Source organism: Taudactylus pleione, unplaced genomic scaffold (genome assembly GCF_031769625.1).
Source record: "Taudactylus pleione unplaced genomic scaffold, aTauple2 ptg001075l, whole genome shotgun sequence".
NCBI classification, from domain to species: domain Eukaryota; kingdom Metazoa; phylum Chordata; class Amphibia; order Anura; family Myobatrachidae; genus Taudactylus; species Taudactylus pleione.
In genome coordinates, this window is record NW_028285476.1 from 2,214,183 (window position 1) to 2,230,000 (window position 15,818).

Sequence of the window (15,818 nt, forward strand, 5' to 3'; positions counted from 1 at the left end):
CTGAAAGCTTAACTCTTTGGTGCCCTGCGACTGACGTCACACCTATACCCCAAGGTATCCTGTGGATACCCTATGGACCCTGAAGTAGAAAGCACCAAATTGTACCGTCGGGACTGCTGGGGAGTTCAAGGGAAAACGTAGGATGAATCGCATCGTACTAGCGTATGGCCAGCATAGCTGTATACTGTACACTGCTTCCTGTATACTACTATAACTGTATATTATCTTTATATACTGTACACTACCCCCTGTATACTACTGTAACTCTGTATACTATTAGGGGTATTCAATATGGGAGCGAAAACATTGTTTTTGCGTTAATATCGCACTTGTGACGTCATTATCGCAGGTTTTAGTTTTACACTGTATTCAATTCCAAAGATTTTTCGCAGGTTCGAAAAGTCTTTGATAAAAAACGGGGATAACTTTTCACCATTGAATAGGTGTCGAAAAAAAGTGCAGAATTGGGGTTTAGGTGTGCAGGCTTAAAAAAAAATAGCCTGCACCCCTGGGAATGACATTTAAAAAAGAACTGTGTCAAAAAAAGTTATAAAAAAATAGGGACACCCCAAAAAATATATTTAAAAATTGGGGTGAAAAAAAAAAATGGGAAAAAATTGTTTAACAATAGGGAAATAGGTTCAGGGCTATTCTGCAAGTATGCGGCAGGTGTTTTCTAGAACAGAATTATAGCGGCAGGTGCACAATTGCAGAATTTTTAAAAACTTACTTTAGGGACATCAAAATATGCTTGTACCCATTTTCATGTACCCCAAATTTGATGGGACCACTTAAAAAGACGAAAAAAATAACCTAAGTGCTCTTCTGCATCACTTCTTCAATGTCGGAAAAAAAACACCTGCTGCGGCTATTTAAATCCCCGACTTTCAATTACAGGCTAAAACGGGGGTACCCATAGCGATCCCCCATGTTTTTACAACTTTAGGGGGGTCCTACAATTTTTTTAAGGAAAAATTCGTAACTTTACGCAAATCCAACTTCGCAGGCTCTCGTTTTCGTTAAATTCATATTGAATACGGGGATAAGCGGGCGCGCCCCCGATACTTTAACGTAGGTAAAAACTCTGATATGAAACGTAAACTTCGACAGCGAAGTTTACATTTCATATTGAATACCCCTCTATATCTGCATACTGCACACTACCCCCTGTATACTATCTCTGCATAATGTACACTACCCCGTATACTACTGTAACTGTATACTATCTCTGCATACTGTACACTACCTCCTTTATACTACTATCTCTGCATACTGTACACTACCCCCTGTAAACAAGTGTAACTCTGTATTATATATGCATACTGTACACTACCCCCTGTATACTATTGTAACTATATACTATCTCTGCATACGGTACACTACCTCCAGTATACTACTGTAACTAGATACTATCTCTGCATACTGTACACTACCTCCAGTATACTACTGTAACTATATACCATCTCTGCATATTGTACACTACCTCCTGTATACTATCTCTGCATACTTTACACTACCCCCTGTATACTACTGTAACTCTGTATACTATATCTGCATACTGAACACTATCCCCTATATACTATTGGAACAATATACTATCTCTGTATACTGTACACTACCTCCAGTATACTACTGTAACTATATACTATCTCTGCATACTGTACACTACCTCCTGTATACTATTGTAACTATATACTATCTCTGCATACTGTACACTACCTCCAGTATACTACTATAACTATATACTATCTCTACATACTGTACACTACCTCCAGTATACTACTATAACTATGTACTATCTCTACATACTGTACACTACCTCCAGTATACTACTATAACTATATACTATCTCTGCATACTGTACACTACCTCCAGTATACTACTATAACTATATACTACCTCTACATCCTGTACACTACCTCCAGTATACTACTATAACTATATACTATCTCTACATACTGTACACTATCTCCTGTATACTATATCTGCATACTGTACACTACCTCCAGTATACTACTATAACTATATACTATCTCTGCATACTGTACACTACCTCCAGTATACTACTATAACTATACACTATCACAGCATACTGTACACTATCTCCTGTATACTATATCTGCATATTGTACACCATCCCCTGTATAGTATCTCTGCATACTGTACACTACACCCTGTATAATACTGTAACTCTGTATACTGTGACACTACCAGTGTATACTTGTCACGGTCCCCCCTGTATACGGTGGAGCCTTGCAGCAAAGCTCAGGCCCCCGCACGTACCTCGAACAGCTCCGCGGTGGTGGCCATGTCGCTGTGTGTGTATAGAGCGGGAATGGGGTCCCGGCCAGGCTCAGGCTCACAGCGCCATATAGTTCCCGGGCGGGGATCAGAGCGCTACCATCCTCACCGGAAGTGATGGAGGGAGCGGAAGCGGGGCGCGCACAGCTGTTGACATCTGACCCCCGGGCGGGTGAGACCGGAAGTGGATGGAAGTCAGCAGTAGTGCACACTGGCTGCAGGACGGGAGGGAGTGTGACTGTCCCGGGTGAGGGGCGCAACCGGGAGCTTTCCGTTATCGCCAGATGGCATGCTCTCACTCTACATGGCCGTTAGGGCATGCTGAGAGCTGTAGTCCACCAGCAACCGCAGAAGCACAAGTTCGGCTCAGTGTTGTTGTGAAGCCTCTGCTTCCCAGTTCCTCATTCATAGCAGAACGGACAGCTTGTGGCTTTCTAGTTGTTGTGGAACTACAAGTGCCAGCATGCCCTGTCAGACTATAACTGGTAACAATCTAAAATATGTTCCAGGGACCCTTACTGCTGAGCCGGTGCACTCTGTCACATCACCTGGGGGGCCTTATACTGTCCCGCAAATATTGTGTTTACTGATTACTACAGGGTCATAAGGAGGGCTGTGTGGCTGCACTGTGTGGGTAGAGACATTATGGGGTAGATATACTAAACCTTGGAGAGAGAGAAACCTCCAGGCAATCCGCTCCTGACTGCATTTTTCAAACACAGCCTGTAAATCATACTTGCTGACTTTTTATATCTCCTTCGGGAGTAGCCCAGATAAGAGATGCAGCTGGCTACTTCAGCGGGCGAGGCTGAGCTTACATGTCATTAGGCCCCGTCATGGCAAACTGTCGCAAATCGCCACTCAAATATTCTGTTAAAACCACTTCCCAGATGTGGGGGGTGAAATAGAGACCTAGGACTCTTCATTGAGATTTTCTTTATTACATTGTATGTTAATAAATACAATGCTGTTTAAATTGCCATGCATTTTAATTATGTGAAGAAACTGAATTTGTTTATTAAATATACTAAGGGGGGAATTCAATTCTGAGCAATGTGCTACTTGACATAGCTGCACATATACTGTAGTTAAATACAGCAGACAAACGTCATTCGTTTTCCTGCACACTTTTACTGTGCATGAGGCAAAATTAACGAAGGTATAGGGACGGAATGCAGTTCCAGTGGCACTCAGTGCCCGTTGCTCTGAATGCAGTTCCCAATCATTTCCATTTCTACGTGTTCATTTACACTAGTTATATTAGTGACAAACTTTAATTTCTGATAGGGTACAAAGTTCTGTAAGTACAATTGCATATATGATATTGGGGGGGAGCAAATCAAAGGTTAGAAAGAGATAAAGTACCAACTAATCAGCTCCTAATTGTCATTTTTCAAACAATCTGTAAAGTGTCAGGAACTGATTGGTTGGTACTTTATCTCTCCGTATCTGTTTCATAATAAATGCACTCTTTTATACTTACATTGTAGAATGCAAGTTGCTTATTTGTTGCTATATCTCCGATATCGATGAAACAATCAGTTTGCTAAAATCTATGTTGTTATGTAGGTTCCTGTTAAATGTGATTATTACTCATGCAAAATAATGCCTGTTCGTGGACTATGGATCTTAGATCATCGATTTGAGGAATGTGGAGAGGTAAAATTTTCAAGGTAATAATATTCCTTATTATTTTGCTTATATATTCTTACACGTGTGTTTTGTACTATTTACATCTTTCCGTGAGTAGATGTATTGCTAAGTGCATTGGTTATGCACCACAAAACATCTTGGTTTTGTACTTGTCCACCACAGAACACCTCAATGATTAGACCTACATTCCACCCTTAAGAGACGCATCTGTAAACTAGAAGCAGGAAAATACAAGCCTTTTTTATTAAATAAAACTTTTCTGTTTTTCTTCTAAAATACTGTTTAATTTAGCCTTATTTGTATATAAACAAATTCATGAGATTAAGGAGACATCTGGACTCTCTAATACCTCTTTTACACCAGAGCAAAAACCTGGGTTTTTGCTGGGTCTACCCGGGTCGCAGCTCAGTGTAAAAGGGTCCCTGAAAAATAACCTGGGTCAAGTGACCCTGCAATCCAACCCAGGTAGCTACCAGGGTTGGACCCAGGATGGACCCAGGTAATGGTGCAGTGTAAACGGTGCAACCCAGGTTATCTGATCTGAATCATGCCTAAAATGAGCTGATTGGTGGTTGTGGAGCAGTCACCTCCCACTTTTTATGACCTCACAGGTTTAGCAGGGCAGACCTGAGTTCAGTGTGAACAGGGCTGACCTGGGAGTAACCCAGATCAAAGGTGCAGTGTAAATGGGTCTGACCAGGGTTGGAACCATGTCCAAAAACCCAGGTCGGACCTGGGTTTTTGGTGGAAAAGAGGTATAAATGATGTTCACTTTTAATGTATCTCCTTGATCACCATCGCGACCATCAACCTGGTCGGTCGTTAAGCTGTGGGTGGTAACCCACAGCTTAACGATCGACAAGGAGGCGGCCATTCAGGATGCAAGCGGCCGCCCTGGTTCAGTGCGACCGCTTGCACCTAACGACTGCCTCTGAATGAGGTCCTATGTCCATGGAAAAACGGAATACTGACAAAATCTATAAGACGTTGTTTAACTTACTATTATTAGAACACTGCTCGACCTTCTGAGTGATTATCAATAGGTTTACAGCAATAGTAGACTTTTTTTTTTATTAAAAGATTGCCAATGTGCAACACCTAAATTATCATTAACGCCTGCAGTTATTTGTCTCCATACACTTTGCAATTAAGGATTTGCTTGAATGTGTAATTCTCTTTGCTTGAGGAGTGTTACACTGTAATGTTTTAAGTGTGCAGGTCTTGTTTTTTATTTGAAACCTTTACAAAAGGTTTAATGAACTGAAGCATTTGAATCAGGTATATATATATATTTTTTTCGGTTCTTAGTGCCTTGGAATTGGTCCCTGTTTAGTTACAGGTGACACTGAAAGGCATCAAAGAATTTGGGACATTTTTTATAACATCAGTTTTTATTTAAGCAACATAAGGAAGGGGATTCAGAAATAAAAGGGATGTGGATATACAGTATGGGAAGCCAAATATTCAGATATATCCTTAGTACAGTATAATAATATAAACAAATTATCACAACATGAAGAATACACATGGTAAGTAAACCATCTCCATACTGTTGCCTCCACCAGCCTGAAGAGTTGTGACGATGCAAGAAGCATCTATGCATGTCTCCATATCCCCACCCTACCATCTGCATGGCGTAATTGTAAAGGTGATTAATCAGACCGCATGACCTGTTTCCAATCATTTGTCCAATTCCTGGTTTCCTGAGCAAACAGGAGGCGTTTTGCAGCAGATGTCAAAGGCGTACAGACAGACCTGTTTGTGTAGACAATACAATGTAATATCCTACTTCCTATTTGTTGTGAGGCCATCTGAATTGGTCCCTGATTCAGATATTCCATAATTTGATGCACTGTTGCCCATATGTGGGACTGAATAAGTCTACACACACTCTGCTCGAGCGCCCAGTAAACGTTTATGACCACAAGCCTTACACTGACACATCTTTATGTCTCCTGGTCTACTCTGTGTACACTTTAACAATTGCCACCCTTGAACAATTTATTAGAGCAGCCATTTTGCTAATCCTCACACTGCTGTTGCAAGCGCCCGCAATCATTCCACGTTCAAAGTTTGTCAGATTGCGTCATTTACATATTTTATGAGTGATACATTTCATTAGTCTGTTCCTATACAGATTCAGACATCCTACGTAAGCATTATCTGCGGAAAAGCTACTTTGAATAAAATAGCCTGGGCGGGTCATAATAATTTGTCCATTGTGTATTTTTATTATATGTACAGTGTGTTGCACGATTGGTAGTCTTTGCTTAGTGGCATAAAGCATATGGGTCTCCACATGGTAAAAATCTATATTTTTTAACATAAATTGGCTTCATCAACTCAGTTAAACAGATTGTTTGAAAGAAAATACCTACTCCAATGAGGTCCATTCTTAGAAGAGGGCAGCTAAGCCACTTTTACTATTGCGAAGTACAAAGTCCACAGTCCTTGCAATGCTGAAATCCCCCTCAGCCAGTGTCGCTGATCCCTCTGCCTGGTTCCAGCTGTCCAGGGACAGAACACCCTCCTATATCTAACTGTCTAATGCACCAGTCGTAAATCTCTGTAACACAGAACTATGTTACTAAGCCAATTCTCTAGGAACAGACCACCTACAGATGTGTCACCATGCACCTAACCTCAAATCATGCCAAATAGCCACGGACTTTGCGACTTAGCTGCACCAAGCTTCCCACCAGAGACCTTTCACAATAGGTACAATGCATGGGGCACCTGAATACTAATGCTGGAATTTGATGTAGCTGCTGTGTGTGACTCTGCTAATCTGGGTAAAAAGGTAAAAGACAGAGGTCTGATAGCAATGACCCGCGCCTTGCCTTACGCCATCGTACTTAATCTACAACATTGTACCCATTTCTTTGCAACAAAAATAGTTATTTTTAATGCTTCTGACACTATAAGTGGATTTGTATGTGTCTACAATGCGAATAAGACACAAAATTCAGGAAAAAGTATGGGAAATGCTACCCGTATCTGAGTCGCTCCAGGCACCTGGTGCCATATGGCGCAAAAACGCTAGGTGAATGAGAGCACATCTGTATATTCTTTCAACTTATATCCGGTCTAGTGTCGCCTCGCTTCCTACTGAGCTGCTCATTGGGGTGGTAACACACCTTTACGATCCTACTGTAGAGGATTCCAAATTGTAGATCACAAATAAAGTAGCACAAGTTAGCCTGCAAACACCACAAATGACGTTTTCTGTCAATTACATACTGAACAAATTAGGGTTTTATTTTACATATTGATTTTATGCAAGTTTTGTACCTCAAGAACACTGATCTTGCTTTTTAATGCATGCTGTGTTAATAATGTTTGCAACTGTGTGGCCAATAACTTAATGAAATTATCCCTGGCCTCTTTACTGGACAACATTACTACACACCATTTACAAGGGCTCGGTATGGGATCCCAGCACTGATGATGCCGGCGTTCAGAATCCCCTAACCTACCTCTCCCGCAGCCTAACCGCCCCTCCCACAGCCTAACCCTAACTCCCCCCTAGAGCCTAAACCTAATACTCGCCCTCAGGATCATAGCCGTCGGGATTCTGGAGCCAGTATTTTTATTTCTGTCGTGATTCCAGCTTTGGGATTCTGACCGTCAGCAATGTGTACGCCGGGATGCCGACTATATCCCCATTTACAAATGCCAGTTTGCTTTGTGGGACCTGCAACTTTGGTATTTACAACATAATGCTGCACACAATGAGCAATTAATTTGTATTCATTAACCTCACAACCATACAGTGTAACTAAGAAGATATAAATTACATCCACTAGAACAACAGGCCTTGCATTGTCGTTTAAAGTGAGTGACAAATCATCGGACTTGACTTATATTCTTGAGGTACTGTTCCGTGTGACTTGATAGGCTAAGTTGTTTTTAATATTAATTCAGGGCCCGATTAAGCAAGGAACGCACGCTAGCAGACGCACGCACCCATCCGCTGCGAGAAAATGCTAATCAATGCGTACGCACGGAGACCGCAACACAAGATGCAGATGCCCAGCCCCATATTAAGCCGCCCTTCTCCCTTTACTCACAGCCTGATCAGTACACAAGATAGCATAAACATCGGTAACATCGAGAACCATCGGACTCATACACACAATAGTGGTTGACCTGACCTGCTGCAGGATTTTTGCCGCTTCCTGTGTACAGCTTACGGTATGGCTGCGTATGCCACCGCACTGCCTTAATTATGCACACCCCATATAATGGCGTCCCAACGCACAGGCACGTCTGCGTTCGCCCAACCACCCCTCGTCACCACCCACAACCAGCACTTCCTGTCAAACAATATTGGAAGGGTCTGCGTGCGCACTGCGTGTAGTCTGCGTATCATAACCCGATCACACTGGCTAGTACGCACATGCGCAGTGTGAATTAATCGACAGATTGCGTGCATTCTCTCCTTAGCGTACCTTGCTGAATCAGGCCCTCAGTCCACACAATAGCTGCCTTTGGTGCCTGTATGTGATTTGTCCACTTAAAGAAAGGTCTATGCATTGGTAGAAGCTCACCTCAGCTACATCTGGTGCTGTTCCTCCCAATCAGGTTAAGTTTCAGAATATACTATGTCTATCGTAAAATCATTAATTACATTTATTAGACAGCAGTCAAGCGTATTAGACTGGAAAAAACAAATAAGTGGGAGCGCAATGTGTCAATTAAATAAATAAATAAACCCAGATAGTGAGAATAATAAAAAAGTATAGGGCTCAAATGAATGAAAAAATTCAGCTAAAACTAGTGTAGATAAATAGAATTAACATTCAATAGACATATGACATGTGGACCATAATGGTCAGTAATGGAATAAAAGAATGAGTTACTGGAACTCTCGAATTAATGTTCAAAGACATATAAAGCAGATAGCACCATATTAAATTCACAATATAATATAAAGACAAAACACACATAGAAACACTTATATATAAAATTGTGGGATGATTCAATCAGTAGATAGATGGCTTCCAGGTAAATGGAAGCAGGATCAACAAACAGAATTGTAGTAGTAAGTCAGGCTCCTTTGAATGTCATATGAGATGAAATAAGCACGTATAGAATGTCATAATAGACTCATGTGGATAAAGACACACGTTGAGTGTGTGATTAATATGGCATAGATGAAAGTTTTTGGAGCAAATATTGAATGTACCTGCGCCGGTATGGCGATGAGCATGTAGCGTGGTCAGAGGGCAGTGTCCGGAATGCCGCTCTGCAAATCTGTGCTGTCCGCTTGAGGGATGAAATCCCGTCTAGTGATAGTCAGGCTCTAGCTGCATGCTGACAGTCACAGTGTGGTTATACGATACTGATTTCTGGCTGTGCCGGTCTCTGGTTCTTTGTAACGCGTTTCTCAGCCTAAGTGGGTCTGGCTGTTACCTCTGAGGAAACAGCCAGACCCACTTAGGCTGAGAAACGCGTTACAAATTACCTTACTGGTGGATATTCAAGAATCCTTTTTAATACATACCAACAGATGTACCATACATCCACCATCGGGCCAATACCCCTGAGTGAGCTCACTTTACAACGGGAGTTGTGAGAGCCAAGACCGGCTACCACAAAGGCAATACAGAGCCTGATCTGCAATAACCAGAGACCGGCACAGCCAGAGATCAGTATCGTATAACCACACTGTGACTGTCAGCATGCAGCTAGAGCCTGACTATCACTAGACGGGATTTCATCCTTCAAGCGGACAGCACAGATTTGCAGAGCGGCATTCCGGACACTGCCCTCTGACCACGCTACATGCTCATCGCCATACCGGCGCAGGTACATTCAATATTTGCTCCAAAAACTTTCATCTATGCCATATTAATCACACACTCAACGTGTGTCTTTATCCACATGAGTCTATTATGACATTCTATACGTGCTTATTTCATCTCATATGACATTCAAAGGAGCCTGACTTACTACTACAATTCTGTTTGTTGATCATGCTTCCATTTACCTGGAAGCCGTCTATCTACTGATTGAATCATCCCACAATTTTACATGTGTTTCTATGTGTGTTTTGTCTTTATATTATATTGTGAATTTAATATGGTGCTATCTGCTTTATATGTCTTTGAACATTAATTCGAGAGTTCCAGTAACTCATTCTTTTATTCCATTACTGATCATTATGGTCCACATGTCATATGTCTATTAAATGTTAATTCTATTTATCTACACTAGTTTTAGCGGAATTTTTTCATTCATTTGAGCCCTATACTTTTTTATTATTCTCACTATCTGGGTTTATTTATTTATTTAATTGACACATTGCGCTCCCACTTATTTGTCTTTTCCTGTGATAATTTATAGAGGCTAGCCACCTCTCTTGTGGTTGAGCTGCCATAGATTGTCCTATTCTCAGCTCAGTGCTACAGCGCCTCCTATTTGTGTTTTTATTACTGTCTATGTAAGCGTATTAGACTGCATTTTAATTTTTGACCACACAAATGAATTGAAATAATGCATATTATTTATTGCTGTATTTTTGTAACTTGCAGACATTACCCTACAGTAGAAAAACGAGCCAAGGCGTTTAACAGGTCAAGCTATGTGAACGTCCCTGATAATGAAGAGCTCTTAAAAGCCTTGCTCCACGAACTGGGATTGACGGAAGAGAATAAAAAGTTTGTGGAATACAGAGATAATTGTTCCAGAATCAATAAAACAAATGTGTACTCCTTGACCGTTTCTCAAGGGAAACTCTGGCCTGTCCTGGCCATTCAAAATGGCAACTTCATCTATGTGTGTCTTCCTCTAGTAGAGCAGTCACTGACTCCTCCTCCACCACTTATAAATATAAACAGCATCTCTGAAGCATTTGCCCTTTTATCCGGTATGATGCTGTTTATTAATTCCGGACTCAACACAGAAGCAGATATTTCATCGAAGCTCACGCAGCTCCCTCTTCTGATAAGTCAGGCTTGTCCGCTGGGCTCGCCCGTAAATACAGACTTGCTTTCCCTGTCTGATAATGTAAGCAGCACCTCAGCGAACCAAAGTTATAAATCCCCAGCATGGAAGACCAGCAAACAGAAGGGTAAAGCTCAGATTGAAGTATACATCACAGAGAAAGTGAATTCCACTCAGTATGACAAAGGTGATGATAGTGATATGTGGCAGGTATATGGGACAGTCTACTGCAAGGTGAGTGGCTATCCTATATCTGTCTGCTGCCAGTTATACTATTTTTCTAATGGATGTTGCTGTTGTCATTTCCTCACAGCTTCAACTAGTATTCCCCTGCCCCCATTGGTTTGTTCTCAGTCATCCTTCCAAGTCAGAGGATGGAGAAAATAAACTATGACTTAAGCTGGGTACACACTATACAATGTGTGACCCAGCAGATGGAACAACGTGATGTAACAATATATAGCGTACCATACACACTACTCGCTCCGGTGTATGACGGTGCAATACATAATTTCTTGCTGCATAGCGTTCATTGCATCGTTCCATGTGGCGTGCATGCACATTCGTGCGTACACACTATGCGATCTGCATGATGTATTAGTGTTCACTCTATGTCCAGCGCCGGGCAGTTTGCAGGACCTAGAAAATGGGCACTTCTGTGCGCGTCTGAAAAGGGGCGTGTCTTTATGACGTGTCCCCTTTTCATCACTTGGGGGCGTGCCCGGTACTTACGGACATGCCAGGCAGCCCCCAAGTGCTGCGGTCACGGTGTATGCATTCACCGGTGGTGACTGATGCACCGCCATTTTCTCCACCCCGGGACACTAGCCCATGGGAGGGGACAGAAACCGCAGGCTGTTACAGCAGGGCGCCGGAGGGTAGGGTGCTTTTTGCCCTTTAGAAATGGGGCATGGCGCGGCGCCCTGCTGAAACAGCCTAGCGGGAACGGTAATGTATTGGTCCGATCCCTGTCAGAACGATATATTGTACGATATATCTTATAGTGTGTACTCAGCTTAACTGTTCCCCTGCACATCTATGTTATGTGTCCTAATAACTAATTGTCTCTAGGTCTTATGATGTTCATACAAACTAATAATGGAGCAATCATGGGTAATTGTCCAGATTATGCAATTTGTGTGGCCCTAAAATTACTTTTATGCTCAATAACGATCTTATGCACTAACAGGTTACAGTGAGGAAAAATTAATCCACTCATTCTGCTGGAACACCTAATGGCTGTACCTCATCCAAGTCAGCCACTATGTGTGTGGCCATATTGTATAGTATCTTATGGCTGACTCACGGATTGATATCTACAGGCAGTTTGACATAGTTACACCAAATAGTCCACCCTTTGCTTCTAGTATGGGATTAATACAACCCATATCCGGATCAGTCTTAATTTTTAGAGAATGCCAGAAAAAGCATCTGGAATGTAATTTGTATTGGTGTGCAGTATTTGAGTCCCTCATGATTCTGTTGTTTGGCGTGACCAGTGAATGACAGTCTGATTATGGGGTAGATTTAATAAAGCTTCTAGCAATGAAAAGTGGTGGTGGTATATGTAATAGGCTGTAGACTTCAGGCATAGGTGAGTCCTGTGCGAGCCTGCACTATGTTTTAAAGTAAAAGTCATTTAAAAGACAAAACCAGGTTTATTTTGCCTTTTAAATGATTACTTCTTTAACCACTTAACTGACAAATTTTTTGTCCAAAAACCGCTCCGAAATTGTTGTTTTTCTACTTCAGGGTCCATATAGGGGTCCACAAGGTGACCTTGGGGTATAGCTGGATCCTGGATCCTCGGGCACCACGGAGTTAAAGCTTTCAGCTGCTCCCAGGATGCACTTGGGTCCAACCTCCCCTATACCCCGCCCCCGAGCCACCGGCACCTCAGTTTTAGATGGTGCCCGGCCGGAGTCGGGTCACCCTGCGGGGTGGGCTGCAGGAGCAGCCCCCTAAAGCTTTTAATTTTTTATTTAACTTAGTTAAATTTATTTATTTATTTTTTACTACAGTTTTTCTCCAGAGCGGCAGCGCTGGGCTGTCTGTACAGACGCCCACGCTGCCGCTCCTTCTCCCTGCTGGCGCCGCGACGCCAGCACTGAACTGGGGATCGCGGCGGGGGAAGCCAGAGTCTGTACTAGCCGGACTCTGGTTTCCCCCGGGACTGCTGCCGGAAGACGCCGGGGAGATCAGATAAGCCGCGCACCGTTGATTAGCGGCGGTGCGCGGGTTCCTTTCAAATGCAGTCCCATGCCCCCGGTCTAGGGGACAGACCGGGGGCGCTAGCAGTGGCGGCGGGCCCCCCCTCCAGCGGAGGCATACCCCGCCAGACCACTAGACCACCAGGGTTAATATCGCGGCAAGTGGGATGCCGGCAACCCGGGGGTTAATATGCTAGCCAGGGGAGGAAGCCTTCCCTGTCTAGCGGCTCCTCCCCTCAGATCAGCGCGCCTTTCAGCACGGAGTCTGGCGTCGCTGAGCTGCAGATTACTCGGGCCACTCCTCCTCTGAGGTCTCCAGCGGCCATTTTCTCTGTGGCAGCGCAGATACTCTCAGGGAGCACGCGGACCGGTCCCACTGTGTATCTCTCCCCTGCAAAAGGACAGTGTACACAGCACTATAGCCCTCCCAGACACTGAATCTGGGCAGGTTGATTGTAGAGGAAAGGTGCAGTGAGTATATCTTCCTGCATGGTATGTGACTTTTGCTAGTGCTGCCTGTCTGTGTCTTTTTTCTACTTACTGTCAGCCTATACCTACCCCTTTCCTTCTCCTACAAGCCCTACAGGTGTGCGGGGGAAGGGTGTTTCTACTGACCTCACCTATATGGATCACGTATTTGTGAGGTCCGTCACATACAGTTGTGTGCTACACGGTGCCATATTGTGGGCTGTTGTCCAGCACACGGGTGAGTGCGCACGTTTTCTTCCAACGTCATGTCCGAGGAGGAGATTGAGCACTCCGGGGCTCCGGTATTGTTCTCCTGCAGGCGCTGTTCTGCAGGAGTGGATAGGGAGGATTTGTCACAGGACGGCCTGTGTGGACGGTGCCAGGTGCTCCCTGGTATGTCTAAACCTCCCATGTCGCAGGAGCCACCATGGACGATGTTTTCCCAGGTGCTGGTGTCCATCGCGGACCGTCTGTCGGTCCCGACTGCCGCCCCTTCTAGGGCGTTGCCCCAGCCTGCCATCCCCCATTCCCCGGGTGTCCCACAATTATTGCAGACTCCCCCGGGGTCTCAGCCTGTTGGTCCCTATGCGGGGTTGCCAATGTATATTCAGTCCACCCCTGTGGCACAGCAGGCTGTGGTGCCGTTTCAGGCTCCTGTGGCAACTCCTCCACCCTGGGTGGATGCGCTTTCCCACACTGTCCAAGATTTGGCGGCAACATCTTCGGCTTTTCAGTCGATGTTGCGCAGTGATGTGCCCTCCAGGGCGTCTAAACGCTCAGTCATGGCGCAGGCTGCGTATCTTCCGGATTCTGAGGGGTCCTCGGATGATGGTGAGGTGCAGGATGACTCAGCCTCAGATGCCTCAGTCCAGGAGGTAGACACTAAGTCTTCCATCAATGTGCGGGCTCTGGTTAAGGCGGTGCGGGCCATTCTTCTGATTGAGGATGAGGCACCCGCTCCCAAGTCGAGGTATCCTAGTTTTAAAAGAGCTAAGGTTACTTCTGCAGCGTTCCCCTTGTCTGATCAGTTGACTGATCACATGGCGGTGGCCTGGCAGACACCCAGTAAGCGTTTCCTGCCACAGAAACGCTTGGCGTCCAATTATCCATTCCCGGAGGCGCATTGTAAGAAATGGGAAACTCCGCCTGCAGTCGATTCCCATGTAACACGCCTCATCAGGAGTGCTACTTTGCCATTGCCGTCTATATCCTCGCTGAAGGATCCTACGGACAGGAAGGTGGAGACTTGTTTAAAGTCTATTTATTCTCTCTCAGGGGCGGTAGCCCGGCCGTCCATGGCCATCTCCTGGGTGGCCAAGGCCATTGAGGGGTGGGCCAACGCCTTGGAGGACGCGTTTACGGATGAAGCTCCGGACGTCCAGAGGGCGTTGTTAGGACAGATGAGAGATGCCGCCTCCTACATTGGAGAAGCATCTTTGGATGCTAGCCTGTTGACCTCTAGGGTTTCGGCGGCAGCAGTGTCTGCTCGTAGATCCTTGTGGTTGCGGTCTTGAAGAGCAGACGCGGATTCAAAGAAAGGCTTGGAGGCCTTACCTTTTAATGGAGAATTACTATTTGGTCCAGACCTGGACAAAATAGTAGATACCCTGGCGAAATCCAAGTCAGCCTTCCTCCCTTCAGCTACTACACCTGCTAAGGTTCGGAGCTCGGCCTTTCGTTCCTTTCGGGTTCAGGGCAAGGCAAAGGGTCAGTCCTTCCCGAGGCAGTCCGCACCCAAGACCGCCTCAAAGCCAAAGAAGCAAGCCTGGAGTGCTAGGCGCCCTTCTTCCAAGCCAGAAGATAAGCCTTCTGCGTGATGGGACGGGCCTCCCTCTGGGGGACCCCAGAGTGGGAGGTCGACTTCTTCAATTCGCCCAGTGCTGGCACAATACCACCACGGATGCCTGGGTGCGAGAAGTGGTCTCCCAGGGGTACGCCCTGTCTTTTCGGCACAGGCCGCCTTGCCAGTTTTTTTGCACAAGTCCTTCTCAGGACAAAACCAAGGCCTTGCAGGTTCAGGAAGCCATAGAGGCCTTGCTGACGGCGGGGGTCATTATACCCGTACCACAGTCTCACCGTGGGATGGGGTATTACTCTACGCTGTTTCTGGTGCAGAAACCCAATGGCTTTCATCGCCCCATCCTCAATTTGAAGTCCCTGAACAGGTTTCTCAGGGTTCCCAAAATCAGGATGGAAACTTTGCGTTCCATCATTCTGGCGATGGAACCGGGGGATTAT

General features: G+C 44.7%; 2 protein-coding genes across 4 annotated transcripts in view; one reads left to right on the top strand and one right to left on the bottom strand.

Annotated features, from left to right (window-relative positions):
* Positions 1-2,415, bottom strand: part of EXOC5 (exocyst complex component 5) — a 73,387-nt gene extending 70,972 nt beyond the window's left edge. Inside the window, exon 1 of the mRNA XM_088461599.1 lies at positions 2,284-2,415. Within this exon, the coding sequence (XP_088317725.1) occupies positions 2,284-2,310 (27 nt within the window). The 5' untranslated portion in view covers positions 2,311-2,415. The remainder of the gene's footprint in view (positions 1-2,283) is intronic.
* A 25-nt stretch (positions 2,416-2,440) lies between these two features.
* Positions 2,441-15,818, top strand: part of AP5M1 (adaptor related protein complex 5 subunit mu 1) — a 41,880-nt gene continuing 28,502 nt past the window's right edge. Inside the window, exons 1-3 of one of the 3 annotated variants that reach the window (XR_015874862.1) lie at positions 2,441-2,548; positions 3,871-3,974; positions 10,491-11,136. Coding sequence is in view for 2 of the 3 variants with exons in the window: in XM_088461600.1 (XP_088317726.1) it covers positions 3,907-3,974; positions 10,491-11,136 (714 nt within the window). In the remaining variant the exon portion in view is untranslated. The other 2 variants (XM_088461600.1, XM_088461601.1) reach the window with 2 other exon arrangements.